This window comes from Hippichthys cyanospilos, chromosome 3, assembly GCF_059441005.1.
Source record: "Hippichthys cyanospilos isolate Australia breed blue-spotted pipefish chromosome 3, RoL_Hcya_1.0, whole genome shotgun sequence".
NCBI classification, from domain to species: domain Eukaryota; kingdom Metazoa; phylum Chordata; class Actinopteri; order Syngnathiformes; family Syngnathidae; genus Hippichthys; species Hippichthys cyanospilos.
The window spans coordinates 20,943,675-20,969,449 of NC_142371.1; the positions used below are offsets into that span (position 1 = coordinate 20,943,675).

At 42.4% G+C, this 25,775-nt stretch overlaps 1 protein-coding gene across 8 annotated transcripts in view; it reads left to right on the forward strand.

Annotated features, from left to right (window-relative positions):
• The window catches only part of LOC148426224 (uncharacterized), a 304,347-nt gene that overhangs the window by 181,187 nt on the left and 97,385 nt on the right, over positions 1 to 25,775 (forward strand). For 5 of the 8 annotated variants that reach the window (XR_015864959.1, XR_015864963.1, XR_015864966.1 and 2 more), the window contains 2 exons: positions 11,969 to 12,024; positions 12,130 to 12,240. Coding sequence is in view for 3 of the 8 variants with exons in the window: in XM_088409381.1 (XP_088265507.1) it covers positions 25,577 to 25,582 (6 nt within the window). In the remaining 5 variants the exon portion in view is untranslated. Of the gene's footprint in view, positions 1 to 11,968; positions 12,025 to 12,129; positions 12,241 to 25,480; positions 25,583 to 25,775 lie in introns of those variants that run through there. The other 3 variants (XM_088409381.1, XM_088409382.1, XM_088409380.1) reach the window with 1 other exon arrangement.

The following is a 25,775-nucleotide window of genomic DNA, read 5'->3' on the forward strand; positions in this document are numbered from 1 at the left end:
CCTATACTTTCGGTCTTTATTTTTGGGGAAAAGTGTGCAGTGTCAAAAAAGTGTCCCCATAAAATTTCTCTATGAGCAGCACAGTGTATTCGTGAATGGTTGTGTTAAAATTCTTTATGAATGAAGACGAATTGAGATGGGCCTCTATTTTACTGCCCCCATTGAAATCCGCAGTGTACGTTTGCATTACATTTCTCTACGATCGGCACGTTGTATCCGGGAACGGTCGTGTTAAAATTCTATATAAATGAAGTTGAATTGAGATGGGCCTCTATTTTACTGCTCCCATTGAAATCCGCAGCGTACGTTTGCATTACATTGAAATTTCGCCCGTGATCGCACTCGCTCCCCGGATAAAAATCTGCACGTTAAAACAAGTTACGTGTCATCGGTGTTCCTTTCAGCCTCATTTGTCAGAATCCTCAATGGAAGATGAGTTACAATTTTAATTGCAAAACGGATATTTACCGTTCTATTCACAGACACCATTAAGATCGTCATTGTGCGCGTACGCGCGCCCGCCTCGGCACTTCTTCAAAGGCATCGAGTGGCGCCCTTTGTGGATCCCTTTCAGCCGTGCTCCTTTTTGTCTTAGCATTTCATATTTAATCGAGCTGGCCCCGGCGAGCGGGAGGATACCTGAAGCTGGAGGGCCCGGCGAAAAGGACTCAAGCCGCCCCTCGAGTGTCTCTTCTGCTTCGCTCGCCGGCTGCATCCTCCTTTCAACACGATTTATGAGCACATCAAAGGGAAGCACAACAACCCCCAGCCCAACCTTTCCTCCCCATCTTCCATTCAATTGGAAGGTCTCGCTCACCTCGCCCACACGCACTTGCTTGCTTTCAAACAGGTGTTGACCCGTAAGGGACACTTAAGTGCGGCGGAGATGCGAAATGAACATTAAGGCAGTCTCCGGAATTGAGTGCGGATCATGCCGAGTGCGCTACAAAGCACTTTCGCTCCAATTCCAAGCTCTTCAAAAAACAACGGGACATCCAAAGTGTAACGCGATCATGAGACCGGTTGACTTCCAAGATCCGGTTTCAAAGTTTGAAGGAACTCACTGCAACGATTGGCTCTTTGAGTCCCTGTTCTTCAACGAAGGTCTGCACGATTATACCCGATTATACCCCAGTCATCACGCTTAGTTAAAGTTTAATATTTATTAGCGAGGCACTAAATGTATCTGTCTGGTATAATTGGTTTCTTCTGGTAGCGGTGGGTTAAAAATTGTAGTAGAGGTTTGTTTCAGGACCTAGAAATTGGCAAGAAGGTACATGACGGAGAGACAACGGGAAGACGGCGAGTGAGAGCCAACCAATCGGCGTATTTGTCAAACTATCGGACCGATTTTATCGCTCGCTCTCAGTCAACTTGCTTGTAAAGAACGGGAAGGCATGCTCCGTATTGATCATCGGTCAATGATCAATTAAGTGAGCCGTTTGTCTAATTAGAGCAAACAGGTCCATCCAGACGAGCTCGTTTAGCTGCTTGATAGCCAAGCAATCACGGAGGGAATGCACGCGCCGCATAATTGATCAGCGGCGGGTCTTTAAACACTTATCTCGCTCACGTCCGATAGGTAGGCCGGCGCGGATTCGTCACGTTTCCTCTCACTCGCTTTTATGGAGTTCCCCGACGAGGTTTTCATTCATGTTAAATAAACAAATTGAACGCTGCCCTGATCACCTATATGTGTCCGGCCTGTTAGTTTTAGCAATGATGCTAATTATGCGTGTTAGCTTGTACGAACTACAAAATGTTATCATCCATCCGTCAATCTATCGAATATTCTGCCATCTATCATCTTGAACTATCCATCCATACATCCATCTTGCGCTGTCCATTTGTCCATTCATTCATTCTTTTTTCCATCATCCATCCATCCATCCATCTTGAGCTACCATCCATCCAGCATCTTGAGCTGTTCATCCATCCATCTTGATCTATCTATCATCCATCCACCTTGCGCCATCCATTCCATTCCATCCATTGAGCTATTCATTCATTATTCTCCATCATCCATCAATCCATCATCTTATATCCATTCATCTAGAACAGGGGTGTCCAAAGTCTGTCCTCGAGGGCCGCTGTCCTGCATGTTTTCCAGGTTTCGTTTCCTGACACACCTGATTCAAATGATCAGGATCGTTATCAGGAAAAGAAACCTGGAAAACATGCCGGACGGCGGCCCTCGTGGACCGACTTTGGACACCCCTGATCTGGAACGCCGATCCATCGATCCTCCATTAATACATTTTGAGCTATCATCCACCTATCTATCATCGATTCCATTCATCCATCCATCTTGCGCTACATCCATCTATGACCCATCCATCCTGACCTATCATCATCAATCCATCCATCTTGAGCTAACATCCGTGCATCCATCCAACTTGAGCTATCCATCCATCCCACCGTTTTTCCACTCAAGCAGATACCCACCACTACCAATCTGTTCATCTGCCCTCTACTAATCTCCGTATTTGAAAGACATATCTAAATATGCATATGTATAGATAGATGAATATTTTGGCTACTAGACCCTTTGGGACCGCAAAATAGGTGCCAGTAATATGACCTAGGAGGTGCTGTCTGACCACGCTAAGCATCAGCAACTCAGACATCAAGCCATTCTCACTGCCCCCCACCCACCCCACCCCACCCCACCCCAATCCACTGTTGCCACTTCTTTTGGTGGGGAGAGATTGTTTATTTGGGTCAAATAGTCAGTTATCTCAGCAAGAAAGACAAAAAAAAGAGGGGGTATCTTCCACCCTTGTTCTTTTTCCTTCCCACTTTTTTTCCCACCCTCCTCCTTTTCACCCCCCCCCCCCCCCCTCCTCCCGTATTTTAGGTCTCGGCCATTTAACCAGTCAGCAACAATCGGAGCTGACAGAGCGACGGGAAACAATCGAGGCGGGGTCATCGTCGGGGGTGACCTCCGAGGAGGGAGCGCGGGGCGGCTAGAGAAGTGGGGCCCCGGCGAAAACCGCCACCCCGGGTGCGGTGCCGTGCGGCGCAGGATCCCGCCCGCTTTCTTTGTTGCGGGCGGCCAGTGAGAAAACGGCAACACTTGAGTCGGCCGTCGGCTTTTGGCTGCCGGGTTGCTGGAATGGTGGCATTGTTGTGTCCCGCCTTAGACTGATCAAGTGACTGATGATAGGCCACTTTTTCCCCGCTTGACCGCCATCCGTGTCTTTGAGAGGGTGTATGTGGTGACTGCGTGACGCTCGGTGATTGACAGTAGGCGTGGGGGCCGGGGGCGTCGAAAGGGGGTGCGTGTCTACATGTCTGGACGCTCCGAGTGGGCCGACGGTAGGGGTTTTTCACGAAGATTTGCGCGGCGGGATCGGAGAGGGCGAGGAGGCGGGACTTTGCGGTGGAGGGATTGTTTTCCACACCCCCTCTCCATGCCCCCTTCCCGTTTGTTTGTCTGCGCGCCCTGACCGAGGTTTCCCACGTGAAAGTGCGCCCCCCCCGTCACCGACCGTTGGGCGACAGAGCGGTTCGGACCAGAGGCGAGACGGACGGAGACAGAGACTGACAGCTGGGCTCGGACACGCCGGCTTGAGGGGACTGCCTGTGCTTCCCATGCGAGGGCTTCGAATGGTGACCTCGTGATGTTTGTTTGATAAAACGCGTCCAAACATACATTCCAATTTCTCAAAACAAAACATTGTTGATTGTCAAACCCTCATGCAGCAATTAAAATTTATTTCTTAAATAGAGATTGACCGATTATTGGACGGGCCGATTATTGGGGCCAAATTTTTTAAATGTTATGTATATCGGTATAGGCCTTTTATTTTTAATCCGACCGGCCGATATGAAGATATCGGTGTAAATGTGTTGCCATTAAGGTTGATTCAAATAACGCCAAGAAAAACATTTCTATATTGTCAAATGATGTGTTTCAATGGACGATTTTTTTGTTGATTGAAAGATTTTCCCGATAGAAGGACTTCCGCTTTTGCCGATGACGCATTTCCGTTTACGGGTTTGCAGACGGCCGCGCTAATCAAACAAAATGCTATCTGACGTCATCCTCGGTGAATTATAAGGCAGGAATGCTTTGAGTTTAATTTTATTGTATTTCACAAATTTGAGTATCAATATTTAGGTATATTTTTGTTATTTTGCCGATCAAAGTACTTAGGGTTTTGCCGATGATGCATTTCTTTTTCCGGGTTTGAGCTATTATTTTCGATTTGTGTGGTTTAATAAACATGATTTAGGCATTTCAATGAAGTTCAGTGTTTGCGTTATTCCATTTTTTCGGTCATTTTTACACTTTTTCTGCAAATGAATATCTGCTCCAAATACCGGCGTTATTGGCGTCCTCTGCTCTAATAATCGGTAAATGCTAAACGCCATAAATAAACCTCGCCATCACATGTTCCTTCTATCAAATCAGTCCCCGCGGGAACCCAGTCTTCATAACGATAGTTCCGATAGTTCCCAGTATTCATAATAATATTTGGGAGCAGTGCTTCTCAAACAGTGGGGGGGGGGGTGACCCCAGGGAAAAGGCTTTGTTTTTGTCATGTGAAGTGTAATTGCAAAAAAAATAAGAATTCCATCCATTTTTTTTGTTTCTTTGATGGACTCGGTTATTTTTTTCTGTTTTAGACTAAGCTGTAACCCATATAAACGCTGTAAAAAATAATTAACAGTTGTTGAAAGTTGATTTGTTAAAAAGGATACATGTTTAGGTATACGTATATGTTTTTTTTATGGATAATAGTCTTGTTTATTGTCAGCGCATCGAATGGGGGAGGGGGTGGCTTGGCAAAATTTGATTGAGAAACACTGGTTTAGAGCAGAAACAAATACATGATTTTAAATGTTAATACAATGTTAAAAATACTATAAAAGCAAATTCATAGACTGCAAATAACAGTCTAATAAAACTTATAAAAAATATTAGAGCAATCTGAAAAACAAATAAAATAAAAATGTTTATACAATATATAAAAACAAATTCATAAGTTACTGTGAAAAAGAGTGACATAATAAAAATACACAATGAATTATTAGAAATGTAAAAAATAATGACAAATATTTTTTTTAAAAATGTCAATACAAATTCAAATCGAGACACTTGAAAAATATTCCAATGAAATGGCTATAAAAAATTCTGTCATGTCCAAGTGAAACGAAAAACAAAAGTGGGCTGAAACAGATGATTTTGAAAGCAAACATTTAGCCTCCTCTGATGTAACTTCCTCCAGTGGTCCTGCTATGATGTCACAAGCTATTGTGGCTCTAATGCTGGGGCGATTTGTTAAGCAAATCTAAGTAATTGCTGCTTTATCTTCTGGAAAATGTCACGCTCGCTTGACTTCATCCCCTTCGAAATATCAAACGAATACACTGCGCTACGCATAATTAGAGGTCGTGGCCGGGCCAATTAAAACTGTATGCCCCGTTCGCTCCCTGGCAAATTGTATGATAATTTTTTTTTTTTTTTTTGCTACTTGGTGTCATATGTTGATGATTGATTGGCGGGGGGGGAGCTGGACGGACTGATGGGGGGGAAAGTAGGAGTGAGACACGGGGGGCGGGGGGGGTCCCCTCTAGCAAGTGCGGAGATGGGGACAGATGGCGTCCTTCGAGTCCCAGTTTTCACCTGCGGCCCCATGGGAAAAATCCGCCTTCCTCACACATGCGCCCATACAAGAGGCCCTGGAATGCTCCGGTTAAAAAAAAACAAAAAACAAAACAATACCAAGCGTGATGAAGGATGTATTCCAAGGAGGAAGGGAGAGGGTGAGGGAGAACCAGAAGTTGAAGACCGGGCGAAAAACGGCACAGAGGATTATAAGATTGTAGGGGGAAAAAAATCAATAAGCGGAATGTTTGAAGGAGGAGAATCAGCGGGGAAGCCTTCACACTGTTAAAAGTGTCTGACAGATACTTTCCGACTCGCGGCGCAACACCTCCGTCATCCCCCCTCCACCCCCCGACTGTTGGCTGATACAGATGGTGCTTTTGAGCTCTGTGAATGGGGTCAGGCCGGGTCGGGGTGGGGGGGACACATGGGAGGACCAGACAATAATGTAACGATTGGGCCCCCTCCTCGGACCAGCAGGGCCACGGAGGAGAGTGAAAGTAAACAATGGTCCGCGGCGGAGGGGGTCAGTGGGAGGGGAAAGAGGTGTGTGGAGGCGGGGGGTTCGGTCTCCCAGGGTCTTGACACAGAGGCTGTCATCGGGAGCGGGCCCAAAATGTATGTGAGGTCACAAGGTAGCAACATGCCACTGTTGGCATGTGTACACCGGCCTGCTGCTCCGCTAATAAACTGACATGCAGCGTATGTCATTGTCTTGTGGGGACCAGAAATTGGAACCAGAAGGAAAGGGAATGGATGAGTAGAAAGTATACAAAAAAAAAAAAAACAACGTAACAGAAAGCAGCGAAAACTAGACTGAAAATACATTTGGAAAAGTAGACTCTAGATTTAGAAACTACACTCGGGAAACTAGACTCAGACACTAGACTTGGATACTAGGCCCGGACGGTAGACATGGAAACTATATTTGGATGCTAGACTTGGAACCTAGACTCCGGAAACTATGATCGGACGCTCGATAAACTTGGGCACTAGATTTGGAAACGAGATAGACTCGGATCCGAGAGTTAGAAACTAAACTCGGACATTATACTTGGAAACTAGACTCAGACACTAGACTTGGAATCTTGACTCAAGAAACCAGACATGGACACTAGATGGACTCTGACACGCGACTTGGATACTAGACTCAGACACGAGACGTGGAAACGAGAATCGGACGCCAGATTTGGAAACCAGACTCAGACGCTAGACTTTGAAACTAGATTGAGGAAACTATAGTTGGACACTAGACTTGAAAACTAGACTCGGGAAACTATAGTCAAACACTAGATTTGGAAACTGGACTCGGACAATAGATGGACTTGGACACCAGACTTGGAAACTAGACTCGTGTATTTCACTTGGAAACTAGACTCGGTCACTAGATAAGACTGACGCCAGACTTGGAATCTAGACTCGGACACTAGACTTGGAAATTAGACTCAGGAAACAGGACTCAGACACCAAACAGACTAAGACACTGGACTTGGAAACTAGAGTCGGGAAACTATTGTCGGACACTCGACTTGGAAACTAGACTCAAACGCTAAATTGCATTCCAGACTCGGACAGAAGATATGGAAACGAGAAGCGGACACTAGACTTGGAAATTAGTCTTTGGAAACTATAGTCGGAGGCTAGACTTGGAAACTAGACTCGGACACAACACATTGGCACTTGGCATTCAACAATTTTATGCAGTTTTTTCAAGCAGTTCATTTTGAAATAACGTTTTGATCATGTTGCGTTTTCGACCGGAGAATCTCTGTCAAAATATCACAAACAACATTTTCGTTTTTAGTTAAATAAAAAAAAACTTGAAAAAAATCCCCAAAAGTATGAAGTGAAAATGTTTAAGTAGATTTCCAGTGTTAGCAACCTTCCTCACAAAGTTTTGTGAGCAAACGCGTTATTAGTAAATAAAAGATTTTTACGGCCTTATGCAGGCTAAGGCCAAAAGTGCTAAATAGTTCATGCTGATAAGCCGCAATCGTCTTTAATGTTTGATTTTTAATTCGACAAATCTACCTTCAAATAAGGTCGCCGCGCAAGTGCAGCTTAAAGTATCAAAACGCGCTTAAACATTTATGCGATGCAACAAATCCCTTATTACCAATTCATGTTTGCTGAAGCGCAAACGCCGCCTTTTACAATCCTCACTTTTTTTCCTTTTTTTTTTTCTTCTTTTTGTGGATCACTTTCCAATGATTGCGACGGCGTCCGCGCTTGCCATCTGTGCGGCGCCGGCGCGATTGAAGCTGACGGCGGCGTGACAGTTGACACATGGCTAAGCAGGCCCAAAGATGCTCCATTGATCTAATTGACTGCTGAGGTCGGGATCAATGGCGGTGATCAGCAGGGCTCCAAAGTCCAGTAATAGGCACAATGACATCACTTTTGTCGGGTGGGGCGGAGCAGGTGTTCATCTCTGACATTTTTTTTTTACTTAATTCAAATCACGTCCTGTAAATTTTACAGAAATTCGCATAAGGCCGTAAGGAACGTCGTTGGTTTGACGAGGTTTTTATCGTATTTTATAATTACCTGCTACGATTGATTAAGCTGATCCTCGGTGATATCAACATTGAAAAAGTCAAGCACTTTGACATCCTACCTCCAGGGGGCATTGTTTCCCGACTGTCCATTGAGAGCTATTTTGAAAAACAAAAGGAAAAATAGGAATGAATTCTGTTTGAAATGATCGAAAATGACATTTTCGCTGTTGATTTAAATTTGTTTGAAAGTAAATAATGTGCTTGGTTCTCAGTAGGCTTATTTTTTTCATTGGTTGCATTTGGCAAGTAAGTTAGCTGTTTTGCCCTTTGTGCCAAATTTTTGCCATGTCTTGGGAATTTATTTAAATTATTTATTTATTTTAGTTTATAATTATTATTTGTAAAAATCAAGCCTTGAAGCCTTGTTTATTTACTGCTTTTTTTAGGGTAATAAATAGACATGTTGAGGAATACCATGATGAATAATTGTGGTTAATCATTGTGATTTCAATATTGAGCAAAATAAACGTGATTATTATTTTGGCCGTCATCGTGCAGCCCTAGGACGCACCCTTAATTTTAGCGACAAATCTTGCTATTTTCTATCTTATCGTGTATAGCACAGGTGTGGAACTCCAGTCCTCGAGGGCCGGTATCCTACATGTTTTCAAACCCTTTCCCTCAAAAACACCTGATTCAAATGATTGGGATCATTTTGAAGCTCCTGCAGAGCTTGCTAATGAGCTAATCATTTGAATCAGGTGTGTTGGGGAAAGAAAACCGGAAAACACGCAGGATGCCGGCCCTCGAGGACTGGAGTTCCACACCTATGGTGTATAGGATGCATCAACAGTTTGTTGCCAATGTAAAATCTATAGCATAACAGAATGAGTCTCATCTTCCTAGACTCTTCATATTATCTTTGTTCATATCTGAGTTGTATAGTTGTTGCGCATTGTGTGTTTCAGATTTCCCACACTGTGAGTGGTCAGTGAACCCAGCACCAGTGTAACATAAAATGCACTGAAAGCATTTGTTTTTGCTTTTCCGCGCGACGATGCACCCCTGTGAAATATGTTTTAACCATGTACCAATGCAAAGAATTTTGGGGTTTAAAAAAAAAACAAAAAACTTAAAACATGCCATCAGTGTTTGATTTACGAAATTTAGGAACCTTTCACACTTAATTTGAATCAGTCCACAAAGAAATAATCTCAAGTATCCTCTTTTGTATCATAGAAAAAATTCATTAAATATAACCTAATTATTAATACATAATTTTCCCCAAAATGTTATCAACATAAAGTGTCAGACCTGTTCTCAAAAAGAAAAAAATACAAATATTTAGCCACAGAAAAATATTAAACACAAAGTGTCCTGTTTTGGGATTACAGCAGAGATCTGGTCAAAAATAAATCATTAACCTAATTATTAATAAATATTTGTCCAAGAAAAATCATCAACATTAAGTGTCAGAACCACTCAAAAAAAAAGGAATAATTATAAACAACTATTTGTCCACAGAAAATTACAACGCTTCTCTTTTGGGATCGTAGAAGAGATCTGTTCCCAAAAATAAATCATCGACTCGACAGGTAACGAGAGTTGGCACAGGACAAGTTGGGTCAAACCATTCTAGAATGGGGGAGAATCTGGCTTTATACAATAAACCTACTGAACATATAAATGCAACCATATTCCTGAAACTTTTAATGCCGTCAATAATTATTTGGAAAGGATTTTTGCATTTTTAAATTAAAATCTCTAGTACCCTCTGGACTTCCTTCAAGTACCCCCAAGGGTACCCGTACCCCAATTTGACAACTACTATATTCGAGAAGCGCTTGCCCCAAAACAGTGCTGAAATGCAACAATGAGTTTTTTTAGCCTTGCTAATTTGAAATAAGAAGATGGAGTTAAACACACATTGCTTGACTCCCACATTAACATCTCGGGCGCGTTCCCTTCCACTGTCCATCTGTGGCTCTTGACTGACAGCTGCTGAGGAGAGCAAAGGGAGTCTCGGTGCAGAGATGAGAGGGGAGGCTGCAGGGGTCGAGTCCCCGGGCCCCGCTTTGGCGGGGGGGGGGGTGAAGGACGGTCGCCCTCCTCCATCCCGGGCTCAGGGGCCCCACACGGGGAAAACGACGGCGGGGAAAACCGGCTTTGTTTTCCAGCCCTTCACACGTCAACGCTTAAAGTCACCCGGTGTTGTGACATTAGTGACAGTTGCATAAATACAAATGTCGTTGGCCTTGTATATACTCAGCGCATTTGCATGAGACGTATATTCGTGGGAAGGCGCGTACTATAAAGCATCCCCATTATTGCCTCACTAAATCTGTCCCTCACCGCCAAGCAACGGCGCCGTCTGCGCCGTGAGACGAGATGTGATGCGTTGTCTACAAGCGTAAGGACACGTTTGGACATTAGGGTGATGGAGCTAAGGGTTACTTTGGCAGGCTTTTGCTTTGTGATGGCAAAAAATCAAATAATGGTGAGCTTTTCCTCTTCTTCAGCCATCGTGGGTTAAAAAAGTGAGTAGATAGATTTGTTTTTTTTCTGCTCAAGGTCCGCGAGTCTGGCTGTGGTGTTTTCTACACCGCTAATGCAGATCAACCAAGCAACACCGTATAGCTTGGTTGCTCCTCATCCCATCTAATCATAAGTAGCGTATGTGTCATATTCAATGTGAGGCCTTCTAGCTGGCCTTATTGTCGCCAACTCGTGATCGGATTGGCTATCTTAACTGTCTATTGACTATATGTAACTGTTCAATTACAGCGCACTGAAGCCTGCACTGTTGATTCTGAAGGCCCCGGGTAGATTTCATATAGCCTGGTGACACAACTTAGCTGCATTTGAAAACTACAACAATACTGGAACTAGCATAACCAAATGGATATTGCCGACCGGATAAAAACTCTAACCTAAAACTACAACAACACTAAAATGAGCATAACCAAATGGATATGGATATCTGTCTGTCTTTCAGTCCGTCCGTCCATCTAATTATAATTGATAATGAAGGTTGGTCATGTTAGGCCAGCAGAGAAGGCCTTGCTGGCCCTGAGGGCCCACAGCCTGATTTTGCCATCCGATGAATGTTGGTGAAAAGCCTCGGGGTCACCAAAGTCAAAATTAATTATCACATTGCTTTGTATTACCTAATGTTTTACATTATATCTTTAAATTATTGTGATGTTTATATATATATATATATATATATATATATATATATATGGTTTAAGGTGGTTACGTTGGTGTCATTTTGGCAATTTTCAGGGGTCCCTAAAAGACAAAGTCAACCGAGGTTCTGTCCAAATTTGAAAAGCGTATACAAGACAGATCACTCTTGTCATAACACACGGAACTTTAATAACTCTCGTCACAAGGTCAAATCTTGACCAAACGTGTGCTTGCGATGAAGGTTCCATCCTTGAGAATCACAGGCAGAAATAAAATAATCCAACATCATCGCTCCCTTCAAACTCTGTTTAGTCCACCAGAAACTCTACTTCTCACTAATTTCGTTGGTCCAGATCATCATTTTTGCTAACTTGAATTCCTAATGTTTTGGGTCATTTAATGATGGAAGTAAAAAGGCACAATAGCCCCCAAACGAGCCGGCATTGATTTCCTTGCCGAGAGATTTATTGGCCACCTGCAGCCTCTGTAACCTTCCCGACAACAAGCATTCCCGAAGCGTTCCGATATCTCTCGGATTCAAGGAGAAACCTGATGAACAGTCGGCCTTCTCTAACTGCATGTTATCAACCGGACTTCTAACACTTCTATTTCATTCTGACATTTCTAAAACCGTCCTCACCACAATATTTCTTGTGTTCTTTCGTAGGGTTGGGACGGCGTTTTGAAGGACGATATTTCGGACTAATGACGAAGAATCCAATTGTGCGTGACCCTGTCTTTACTCTTCCATTTTAAAGTACAGAACACTGGAAAGCAACAAACTTTCTTACAAATTTATGAAGTTAGCATCGTTTTTTTTCTCAACAGTTTACCTTCCAGATCCAAATTTTCCTGCTCTAGTAAAGTTGAAGCAAGAAAAACTGATTACGGTTTGATTCGTCTTGAGCTAGGCAACGTTTGTGCCATCACATTTGAGAACGCGGTGAGAGGTGCGTGCAGCTCCCATTAAGTCAGTAGAACCAATATCTGATCCAAACGGATAGCTAACGTAGCAGCAATTTAGTGGTGACTTTTCTCTTAACGTAACAGTGGAAAAAATATATTTTTCATAGGGTTAATCATGGTTAAGTCTAACATGAATTATAACGAATTCATTAAAAAAGTACAGAAATCAGACTTAAGAAATCGGATATTTGATGATCTTAAGTACTTAAGGACTAAAATAATCAATTACATTAGTACCTGATGTAATGAATTACTTCAGTTATCCATATCTAGCCTTGCATCCATGGAAAGCTGTTTTTTTTTCATCCATTTGTTATAATGGAGTGAAATAAAAACATCTTAAATTTGACGAATCACATTTGAAAAAGCAAACTGTTCTCGGAACAATCCGACAGTTTCGGAGCCTTGTCGAGTCCGAGGCTAAAGCGCCGGTGCGACGCGGAGCCACAATGAACAGCGGCCCGGTTGATCCTTGGTCGGCTTCTTTATCCCGCTTTTGATTTCTCCGCGCTTTTGTATCCGTGTGATCGACATCCAGGCCGAGCTGAATGAAGCCCCGTCAAAAGGACGCGCGTTTGGCAACCTTGTCTTTGTGCGCTTTTGCCTGGCAACGAGACGACGGAGACAATTGAAATCCCGGCCATCCTTATTTTGGCGCTCTGGTGCGCCGCCGAGGTTCGCGTAGGGACTGACAGCAGCTACGCGGGACATTTGCATGCCGAACTCGGGATGGATGCGCGCCGCTGTCACGGACAAGATGGCGGGGAAGGACACTCGGGAGGGGAGCGACAGTGAGAGGAAGTTGCTGGGGGTGACAAAGGAAGGCAAGCAGATGCCGGGCCCTGGCCCTAATTGATCTCTGGGTAGAGCAGAGGGCCAAGCCTCAGGGGCCACTGGAGGGGTCATTAGAATGCAAATATAACACACTCCAGACAGACACACTTACAAAAGAAGGAATGATGGAACGTAGCGGGACAGAGAAATGGCCAAAAGTACAGCGCGCTCTGTTTTGGGTTTGACTCTTTCATCTGTTTCGGGGGGTTCAAGAGCATCTTCGAATGAAAACGTAATAAAAAAAACTGCTATTTTATCAAATGTATACTGAATATTTCTGACTATACAGTGGGACCCCGAGTTACGATCTTAATCCATTCCGCGGTTGAGCTCGTAAGGCGAATTCACCGTGTGACGGGCAATCCACACCTATGTTAAATAGCTGATGCATTTAGAACCCCAGGTAAAAACATTAAAATTGTACATACATATTAAAAATTGCTACCAGAATGGTATCGTACTACATACATATAACATGCATGTATACAATCTGAAAACCTCATAAATAAAACATATAGAAAGGATTTATTTACCTTTTGAGTGGCGCTTGTTATGGCCATATTCCCTAGTAAGGCTAGCCTAGGCTAGGCTAGCTTCGATTTCTCCATTATCAATTATCGATTATTATCGATTATCTCCAGCTTGGTGGTTTCCATATCAATCGTCTTCTTACTTCTCTCTTTAACATCACTAGCAATCTTGAGACCCATGGCTAACCCAGTCAACTTTGAATTAAGCAGTAAAGTGCACTATAAATTTATAAATTAAATTATTATATTTTGTAACCACTCACAATCCAACAAAGCTTTACCGTTCCGCCATTTTGAAACGGGTGAGGCCGACCAATAGCAGACCAGTATCTTCGTGAGGACCTATAGCAGACCAATATTGTAGTGAAGCGTTGCATGGAAGTAGTTTGATGGCAATAGTCAATAAGTGCATTTACCAAAAACGCCTGCAGATGGAGACAACACAAATACAGCCAATCCCCTAGGGTCATGATAGTTGTTTTTATCACAAACTGGGGAAAATACTGTAAAGAGGGGATGAAAAACTTAGTATTCCACATCGCAACATGAAAAAAAACAGACAGACAGGGATGCAGTAACCAGGGGGTCCACTGTAATCTATATTTTTTTCTCATGATTTGAGCCCTGTGGCTTGTAGTCCAGTTATCTTCAGGTTTGTTTGTTTTTTTTTTAACCACTTGGAGACAACCACCAGATATTTGCCTGTTGAAGCGTCAATTTATAGAATCGCTATGATATAGAACAGAAAAGATGTGACTCAATAGCTATGCTCAAAAAGAAATTTAAATACACAGGATCAAAACTATAAAAATTACATGGCGGACGAGCTATTACTTGTGTAAGTTTGCTTATAAAAACACCTTTATGAATCATCTGAAAAGGAATACCGTGATCAACACGTCGCGAGCACCACCTTGGAGAGGGAGGAGTTTGTTTATAAACGCTTGGAAGAATTTACCTCATTTGACTCTTACTAGGATTCTCTACCTCTGCACATGCAGATTTCGTTGTCAAGGAGTTTTACTGTACATGTATTGTATATAAGTAGTGCATACTGCACTATTTTGTTTTAATATGTACTTAAAACGTTGATGTTTTTATCGTATTTTGGACGCATTAGCTAATTACCATAGTTTGCTATTACCTGCCATACAACGCAATTGCGTTATAATCCCAACTCCGGAATGGATTAATTTCATTAGGCGGGTATCCACTGTATGTCGTTTGTGACATCGCCCTCTAGTGACCTGGCATGCATACTGCAATGTTTTTGGTTTACAATGGGTATGAATGAGGCATTTAAAAGGAAGCTTTTTTTGAGTATAAGGACCTATTATATTGACATGAAATCAGTGCACTCGCTTCATTTATCCCTCCCCGTCGTGTTTTGTGCGGTAAAACAAGACAATGAAGCCTTCCATGCAAACAAACCCGGACCTTAGTGCCCTTGAGAAGGGTGCATGCTGCTTTTGGTGTCCCCACCCCTTGTACACATCTCTCATTATTTGTCTTTTTCATGTCTCCATTTTTGAAAAAACAAAAGACGAAGATATCCATGGCAAGGGTTGGACGGACCGGAGGAGGGGATCGTTGTTTCATTCTCCGCTAATTGACGTGAACACTTCTTTTGACCCTAATTAGTGCTTTGTAATCTCTCATTTGCATATCACAAAGGCAACATCATTTGCATATTTGTAAACGAGATGGGCGTCTGCATCTGCATGCGTTCCCTTGTTTCCTCGCCTTTCTTCTTCCTGGCCCTCGTCTTTCTGTCTCATCACACACACACACACGCTTTCGCACCGTGGGTACAACGCCGGCGAGCGGTGACGGCGACAAGAGGCATCGCTGGCACATGAAAATGAAGCAGTGAGTGAACACAGAAAAAAAGTTAGGATGAAGACAAAGATAATAGAATTTGTTGTGTCATGACAACGAACCGTATTCAAATGCGGTCGGCGCCCGGAGATTCAACCGCGTATTCTGCACTGATTGCCCATGCACCACCTCCGTGGCCAGATCACATTCTCGTCATTCAATAATTCAAACGGGCTGTCTGCCATCTTGTCAGCCGAAGCCAGCGGGGCAAGACCGACGTCTGCGCAAACGGAGCAAGTGCATCCGATATGCCCTCCGATTCTGGTCATTACATCGTGTTTTTGTGCAGCGCATTTCGGAGGCCGCTCTTGTTAGGATTTCGCTGGATTTTGGGACCCAACTATGGAGGTTGCATGATATGCAAAGCCTAACGCTTTGAACTCGTGGAGTAGAATTTCTGTCGGTAATTACCGTAATTACCAAAACATAAATCTCGCCTGCATATAAAATGCACCCCTTAATTCGGGGTCGATTTCCGGTACTTTCTATGTTACCTACTTAGCATTTTTAGTCTCAAACATTAAAATCATTCTGGACTTATATACAGATTTCTCAAAACCAGACTTATGTCGCAGAGATTCTTTTGAGAGTATGACAAAAATATGAATTTTCGACAGAGGTGTCCATTTTGAGATTTCTACACAAGGTGTCTGCTTTCTTTTCGTTTAACTCGCAATCATAATTATTCATTTCAAGTCAAGTTTATAAGTATAGCCCTGAATCACTGCAGGTGAAAAAGAAGTCATATGGAACATCATAAATACACAACAGAACAAATACTGAACAAAGCTGACAGAGGGTGAAGGAAAAACTCAAAAACCCCATCTGCGCAAAATAAGAAACCTACAAGTGGGAGGAGGCCCTTCCAGGCTCAAAAGGTTGCATTGGATGCCAAGTGCTAAAAATAACACATTGTGCCATATTCGGCAGGAAGTGTCCGGTGCAAAGATGCCATGGTAGCAGGTGAGGTAAGATCAGGTAGGACCTCCCTCACAGTTGTTTGTTTTTGTAGAAAATGGCTAATTAGTATCTCTTTAACTCTTAGTAACACCTGTTTTTATAAACACTTTTAGCCTAACACTTGAAATCGTTTGAAAAATACATAAATACAGTAAGTACCTGGAATTGAATGTCTGCACTCTTAAAACACAAAACAAACAAAAGAAAAGAATGGTAAAATTACGTCTTAGGTATTGAATGGGTCAATAGTACAGGAGACCCGTACGTCTAATTTTGAATGTATATTCTCGTACAAAATTAGAAGAGAAACTCAAACAAAAAACATCTTTAGCATTTAATCACAGCAGATGTTACCATCCATCTCTTTTACAAGTCACCACTGATGTCTTCGCGAGGGGAAAAAAAAAACGCATTTGTTTGCTTGTTTTGTCTTTTCTCCTTTAATTTCCACAATGAATTGCCGGCGTTTGTCCTGCAAGGTCACCGCATCTATCACACTGTCGTCGTTCTGGGCTGGCATTAAAGATGCACTTTGAAATTTGTCATCTTCAAGGCAGCCAGCCCTTGAAGTTCTCAGCATGGGTGTCAGCCTTTGAGCGTCGTCCTTCAAATCTTCTTCGTCTCGCGCGGTTCCACCTTCCGCAAGTCACCACGGCCGACCTTGGCCCGCCCCGACGACGCAGATGCGCCCGCAGTCATATTGACACTCTGCGCTCTTTCCGCCGCTCCGACCCGTTCTCCTCTTCCCCTTGTCAGGCCCGACCCTGGCGACGCAGCGCTCTATTACTATGATAATGGGGGCTAATTGAATGGCCGAGGTGTAATGGAGAAGACAACACGGCCTACATTATGATAAGGAGCCTACGCGCTGACCCAGCGTCCCGGGTCGCCGCTCCCCAATCAGGCGAGCTTAAGGAAGGATAAACGTCCTTCTTGCGCCCCTTTATCACGCTTTCTAACTTTATCCACTTTATTCATCTTAGTAGATCTTCTTTTGCTCTCATTGATATTTTGTCAGCATGCCAACCGTAGGCATGTTAGCTTATCTCATTCAACCGTATTTTTCACGCCATACATCGAATTATTAGGCGTATTATAAGGCCTATATTCGTACTTATTATCGTATTTTCCAATATAAGGCGCACCCTCAATTAATGACATTTTAAAACGTTTTCAATCACAATGTAGTAATACTCAAATTAATAACAATAATAACTCAAATAATAACTAAACTCTCAATATCATAATAACTCAATGTCAATATGAGCAACCTCGTTCAACTGTAAACACACAAAAGAAACAGGTAAAGCTTATATCACTTCATTCCCCATCTATGAATCCCAATCTCAATATTGAGCCATATATAAGGCGCGCCTGATTATAAGGCGCACCATCAGCTTTAAAAAAAAATAAATAAATAAGGCTTTTAGGTGTGCCTTATAGTGTGGAAAATACGGTACTTTTAATACGAACTCTGTATTAATGCATGCTCAAACAAAAGGTTGGCAATATAAGAGAACATACGTAACTTTTTCTGAATGGTTTATGTCTTGCAGCGTGGTACTCAACAGAATACGCACATGCAAAATGGGTATTGTACATAATACATAATGTTTTATGATTGATGATGTTTACTGCACCCTACATGGTATTCTTAGGCACAACCTCGATTATAGGGTCAATTTCCATACTTAGTCCATACATAGGGTGCACCATATTAAACACATGCTGAAACATACGGTTGGTATCATAAAAGAACATACCTAATGTTTTCTGATTGGTTCCTGCAGCCTGAATATCAATGTATTACGTAATATTTCTGATTAGTTTATCGCTCCCAGAGTGGGTATTGAACGTCATACATAATATTTAATGAATGGTTTACCATATTTTTCACACCGTACACCGTATTCTTAGGCACAGTCTCGATTATAGGGTCTATTTCCATACTTAGTCCCTATATAGGTTGCACCATATTAAACATATGCTCAAACATACGGGTGGCAATATATGAGAACATCTGGTGATGTTAAAGAAAGAAGTAAGAAGATGATTTGTATAGAACTCTAGCTGAAGATAATCAAGAAATATGAAGGCTAAGCTAGGCTAGGCTAGCCTCATTATGGAATATGGCCAAAACACAACACTCAAAGGAAAACAAATCCTTTCTGTATTTTTTATTTATGACGTTTTTAAATTGTATGCATTTTATTATATAGAAGTAGCACTCACTATACTATTTTGATACCAATTTTGAACATGTATGTGCAATTTTTATGTTTTTACCTGGGGTTTTACACACATTTGCTTTTTAACATAGGTTTGGATCCGGTAACGATCCCAACCGCGGAACGGATTAATCTCAGGGCCTACTGTATTTCTTTTATGCATTATTAAAGTCTGAAAGATATTTAATTTTGGATTAAATCCTATGTAGATTTCTGCCATGTGCGCTGGCCAGGTCCCGATTCATCGCCAGTCAACTGTAAATATATTGTTGCAAAGCAAAAATCACCCATTTAAATAAAGATCGAGAGAAACTAAGCTAAGTCAGTTCCATTTTGGTCCCCAAAATATCCCAAATAGCATTTTTGTTTGATTCGAGTGAAAGGAACGGAGCTCTTCTTTCAACATTTTTCCGTTCCTTCACAAAATACATAATGGCCTCCCTCACCACTACATTGCGTTCACGTATATTATATATAATTAGCGCACGCTGTACTAATTTAATACCAATGTTGAATACGTATGTACACTTAAAAACATCCCACCTACAGTAACGTGGTATTGACAAAAAGCTTCTGTGATTTCAAACTCCTTTGGAATTATGTTGCCGACGCAAACGGCTCAGGAGTTATGGTGATTTGAAAAACATCTCGCCGACCGGGTTCAACCTCTTTGCTTGCCGTATCCGGTCCACGCGCCTTATGTTTGACACCAATGGTCTAGGGTAAAGGCTTTTGGGGGGGAAAAAAAAATGTTGTGCATAAGTAAGCACTATAGGCGGTATTTGCGGTGGGCTTGGCAAGGCGCTTACACGGCAACGTATAATGAAAAATGTAATGGCGGTGAATCGTTGTTTTCCATGGCGGCGGGCCGCCGGGGGAGTGAGCGGGCATTCATTTGCTCCCATTCCACAGGTTCCCCTAATGTATTCAAGCGTGAAAGGTACTCCGTCAAACGCGGCGAGCCAAGGGGGGGGCCGGCCCCCGCCAACGTCGCCTTCTTTGCATACGTGGCTTCCTCTGATTGCCGTGTTTTGGGACAACACGTCTCTAAACGCGCCGCTTTTTCGATACGTCCGCGCTTTAAATATTCACAAGGAAAATAAACAGTCGACGAGGTAAAGGCGCGCAATAAGCAATCTGGCGAGGAATGTCGTAGGCGGCGAATGAAAGAAAATACTGTAACTTTCCTGGGGAAATGGAATTTTATTTTGAATCCCAGCTTTTAGTTTATATTGTTTAGTAGCATATGGAGAAAGCTTCTTGCTGCTCCCTTTGATTCTGTTTATGTTGCGGAAATTTGCACGGCCGACACAATTAGCGGGATGCCGTGCGAGAAGGCTTTTCATATGTGCCCATAAGCAGATAAAAAGGAAGATCAGAGAAAAGGCTGTTTCGAGTGTTCCTGCTTGCTAGTACTTAGGTTTTTTTTTGTTGTTGTTGTTATCATATCCTCCTGAGAGCCGGTCTATTCATTTGTGTCCACTTTAGTGAATTTTTACGTGTATCTTTTGACCCATTCAAGCTACCCTGCTAAGTTCTGGTCTTTCCGGTGATGCCTTGTTTGGAGTAGATGTCATTCACTTTGCTAGCTTGCAACAGTGTACCCTATTTTTGGAATAAAAGACGCCATTTTTTTCTCATGATTTGAGGCCTGTGGCTGATGGACCAATGTGGCTTAACTGCATGTTGTTGAAAGATTCAGGCGACCCTGCTAAGTTCTGGCCTTTCTGGTGGTTTCTCGTTTGTTTGGATTAGATGTCATTGTCCTTGCTATCTTTTTGAGACAAAATGGATGCAACAATGGGCATAAATGTCTCATATTTTAGGACTATAAGCCACAACTTTTTTTCTCATGACTCGAACTCTGTGGCATATAGACCAATGTGGATTAACTGCCTCTTGTTGTTGTTTTGCTAGCTACCTGAATCCACTTGTAAAGCAAAAGCATGTATATCTTCAAGATGTCAATTTATGGAACAACTATGAAGCAGAACTGAAAAGATATGTATCAATGGCTGTGCTCAAGAGTTTTTTGTTTCTAATGTAAGCTATAATCGGGGGGGAAAAATCAAAAAGAGGCAATCTTAGCTGTAGCATACTAGTTTTGCGTCGTTGTGTATTGCTAGTTTTTTCTTATGCCCAGTTGTTAGCGAATTAGGGATATGCATGTATTTTTCTTTGCAGAGTTGGAGCTTGCGCGCCAGTTTTGTCAAAGCTTTAAAGCTCAAGCTAGGATCATCTCAAAGCGACATGGATGTGTCGGATACCGATTTTAACTGTGTACACCACAAATAATCGATAACTGAGTGGTTGTTTTTCCTCGGACACTGTGGTTTCTTAAATGTCATTGTATACTCAGATGTAAGTAAGTATAGATGTAATGGGGCAAAGAGAGATGATTATAATCAGTTTACTTTCAATTGTAACAGCAGTTTTGAACAATAATGACTTTTTTTAATAGCGGCGACAACCCTGATAACATTTCTTAAGCGTGTACAGTAAAAGTTTATTTTTGGTCTTCTGCAGGCGCTCCTCCACAGCAGCTCCTATTCTGACTGAATGCGTTTACTTTGTTGTTCCCCTCAACTTTCGCCCCCACCTCCATGCCCTCTGCTAGTGCACTGCTCACCTTTTACCCCCCCTTCATTCTTTGTTGATGTGAAACACAGTGGCCATGCATAAAACATGTCATATTACCCGGGGCTAGTCAACTTTTCCTTTAGCGTTTATACAAAGTGTGTTTTTTTTTTCTTCTCCCTTTGGACTCTTCAAACCCGCAGGACAACTTTTAGAAGTTGCCCCTCTTTGGCTTTTTCAAGCTTCCTTTGCTGTTTCTTCAGTGGTCATCCAAAGAAAGCGACACATACACACACACACTCACACACACATATACGCTGGCTTGCGTTTTCCCCCCCGCGGGGTCAAGGTGGGCAACAGCAAAAGAAGACGGTTTTGCATCTTTTTTCCCTTTCTTTTCGCCTCCTCCTTTTGCGTCTTCATCTCGTGTTTTCCACCCCTGCTGGGGGCCCGCTGGCGCCCCCCTGCCTCAAGCCCATATTGGATCTCAGTAGGCATTTTGTGCTTTTTAAATGAAGAGGCAAATCAAAACGGCGAGGACCAATCGGAGGAAAGCGAGGGCGGGCAAAGGAGTAGCGGGGGAGCCCAGGCAATTGACGAGCGCCAGCGAAAAACACAAACAAGGGAGTGTCTCGGAGCCTTGTGGGTTTCCAGGGAGGGGTGAACCTCATTTCAATATGGCCTCCCGCCGCCTGCCCCTGATGCAATGACCAGGAGACCCCTTACTTGCAGAGCCACTGGTCTGTGATAAACACCCATTTTGCATCCTCCTTCGACTTGAAAATCCAATTCCAAGCGACCCCCCCTCGTCCTCATCATCTCGAATTGCTTCGAGGTCTTTTCCCACTCTGAACCTTCACATGTGTGCACAATTGACTGCATGAAAACTTCTTTAAATGAAAGAAAATGGCATGCATTCACATAACTTCAGGAACAATCTGAAGGGATTTAAACAATGCACACTCGGCCTGTTTTGGTATTTTCACTATTTTTCAGTTTTGCTATGCTCAATATCATATTTTTTTCTCAAATGGGTATAACAGAAGGCCTTGTAGTGGGTATGTGGGATTTTAACTTCTCAAATTGAGAGCAAATTAATTGGAACAAAAAGTGACATTACTAAATTGTTGTCTGTCTTTTTTTAAGTTGTGTGTGTGTTTGTGTTTGTGTGTCAGTTCAAGTGTTTTTGAAAGTAATTAAAAAAAAAATCTACCTCCTTAAAACAGATCAGCATCTTTGTGATGCTGTGACACCAACCAATAACAGACCAGCCTATTAGTAACGCTGTGGCGCCAACCAATAGCAGACCAGATGCATATATTGACATATGAGCGTGGTGTCTCCCGCATCGTCGTACACATGCCCACTGACCTCAGAGTTTGAATTTTGGAATCTTTTGGCCGTGTGAGAGAAATTGTTGTTCATGCCATGAAGTAGAAAAAAACGTCATATTTCGCTTCGTAATGTGAAAAAAAATGTAAGATAGGGACACCGTAACCCGGGGATCCACTGTACTTGGAATTAAAATAGATTTTTTTGTTTAATCACATTTTTGTGGACCTAAAGATTTCTTTGGTTGACCTCTGTTTTTTTTTAAATCCTTTTGTTTGTTTGTGTTTTATGTCTAGTGCAAATGTCCTTTCATTTATTAGGATCTCCATTAATTTAGGCAGATGCCACCACCGTCTACTCTAATTTTCCGGTGAAATTATATGTAAATTATCTTGGGGGAGGGTCCCAAACTTTACCCACCAAAACTCACTGAGTATTAATTCTACTGTGAACCTGCCAATCAAAGCTAATCATGAAAATCACAATTTTGATCCATCTCTCAATTTGTGTCCCTTTGTCTTATTATACCCGTCTCCCGTACAGCACATGTCTCCAGAAGCCATTTGTAAGAATTTATCAGATGATGCGTATAAGAATGAGAAACACGCATAGCATCAATCACTTGGCCAAACACTGACTTTAGCTTCCTGTTAACCTTGACTATTTGACATTTGTTTTAAGTCGTGTCATCAATCATAGCATGAGAAGGAGGCTACCTGATTACTAATTTGCCGTGTTTCTTCAAAAAAATAGAAAAATGAGGGATACTTGATAAGACTTGAGTATTCAGTTTGGAGAATCAAGGTGGGATGCCCGTTCCGTGGTAGTTTCGGTGGAGATGAAACGGGGGTCTCCAATAAGGCCCTCTAAAATATTTATCCACTTGCTTCCCTTCCTACAGCTGGAATGTGACACACACATACACACTCAACACACACACACACACACACACACACACACTCTGTAGCTCCCACCGGCTCTCTCACCGAGCCTGCAGAGGGCCCTGAAATATTAATGCACAAAGTAAATTAAAGCTGCAACAAAAAGAAACGGGGGGGCTTCTTATTCTCCACCCCTGTATATCTGAATGTCTGTTCTTTATGACTGGGTGAAAGGGGGGGGGGGGGGGGTGCAAGAGAAAAGCAGTGTGGGAGTGGGTGGATAAAGGGAGGAGATGGGGTGAGGATGGTGGGTGGCGGATGAGAATGTAAGGCCACTTAAAAAGTTTAGTGGTACAGAAAATTGAGAGGATGTCAAAATTAGAGCTGTCATGACTGAAACTTTTTATAAAATAAAAAAGCTTTGCAAATGTTCCATCACATTATTGAGTTTGTTAAGCCTCTGGTAAAAAATAATAATAATTTGAACCTGTTTTTATGGTTGATGGAACAAATGTACATATGCATATATGTTATCATATAAAAATACATTGCTTGCACACCTGTTGCCCCACTCACTCTCATGTACACACACACGATCATACACATACACACTCACACTACAGACATAAACAATTCCTTATATGGTATTATTTTGAAACTTGTAACTGCTTTCTTTGTAATCTTTGTTATAAAACAAGGATGAGAGCCCGAGAACACCTGGTGCTCTTTCCCTCTTTGCAAAACATCGTGTTTGACTTTTAGTTTTGGCATTTCTCCAGTCTCTCATTATTGATAACTCTGACATAACTTGGTCCTTCGAGCCGGATCCCAACATATCTGCGGCTGTGGGAGGGGTGGGGTGGGGGGAGTGGGGGGGTCGGGGGGTTATTAGGGACTGAAGACAGCCAGACTGGGTCTGTAGAAGAAGTCAACTTTCCCGTGGTTGACTTGGCCGGCTTTTTTTTTATTTGAACATTGACGATTAAAGAATTCTAAACTACAAATTAAATCGGACCATTGTTTACTGTATGAATATATTTAATACAGGAAATGTGCCGTTATTTTCATTCTGTTGTTTTATTTTGCCTAATTTATGTCATCGCTTCGTCACTACCTGAGGTTAGGGTATTTTACAAAACCTCCACCGTTGCTGGTGAGTGAAGAATACAATGACGGATGAAAAACTTTTTGTCAGTGCCCAGTTTGTCATTTGTTTTAGATGGTATGTTGTTACGTCAGTGGTGAAACGATGAGCAGTCGGTTATGATGACTGATGAAAACCCGTTTTTCCGTCAGTTTCTTTTTTTTTTTTTGTTACTATGTCAGTGACGGAAAATCTGCTAGTCCACGACAGATGTCTGACAGTCACGCTCTGCCCGTGAGTGACAAATACAATGACAGATGAAAACCTCGTTTTTTTGCCTCTGCCTAGATCGTCTTTTTTGTCGTTACGTCAATAATGAAAAGTGTTTCGACCCACAACGAATGATGGACCGTCCAACTCGAAAAACCCGCTTTTCATCAGCACCTTTGGGGTTGTGGGATGGGGGTGGGGGGTGCCCCCTTTATATAGTTTTGGTTACATAATGGCATGGTCAAAGTATTCCATTATACTGATGAGACGCCGCAGGACAGCAAATCTGAACATCTTTGCTCCTTGACATATATATTGTATGTATGCTTGTCCCAGATTTATCCAGGGCTTCCTGTTTGATGACAAGTCATCAAATTTCACTCCAAAATGTCCGACTCGTAGCGTATTTTGGTAACTTGAGACTTATTGCTCAGAATGGACCGGTCGAACAAACTTCTGCCAAAAACTAGTTTTTGGGCCGAGTTTTCCAAAACAGAAGAGGAGGTATAGAGGAGAAAAAAAAGTTTGAATATGAGAACTTTTAATTCAAAAAGGTCTAGGGAAGGGGTCATATCTGGTCATTATTCTCATATGCTTGCTCGCTCACTGCTTGTTTTTTCTTTTTCCGCTCTCTGAAAGAACCACACGGTGAGAGGAAGGTGGCGACCTTTGAACCGCAACACAATGACCCGTGACCCTTTTGAATTTGACTGACAGCTCAAACACAGCGAGAGGATGGAGGTAACACACAAGCGCACGCACACTTGCACTTGACTTGAGACAATCATGACCAACATCTAAACACACACGGACTCACACTCAGCTCCATAGTTACCTGCTCCTGCACTTTTGGCGAATTAATCCCTTATGATTGTTGCTTTGGTACAACAATAATGCTCCTGGGTCCATAAATGGGAAAATGTTATTTAAATAA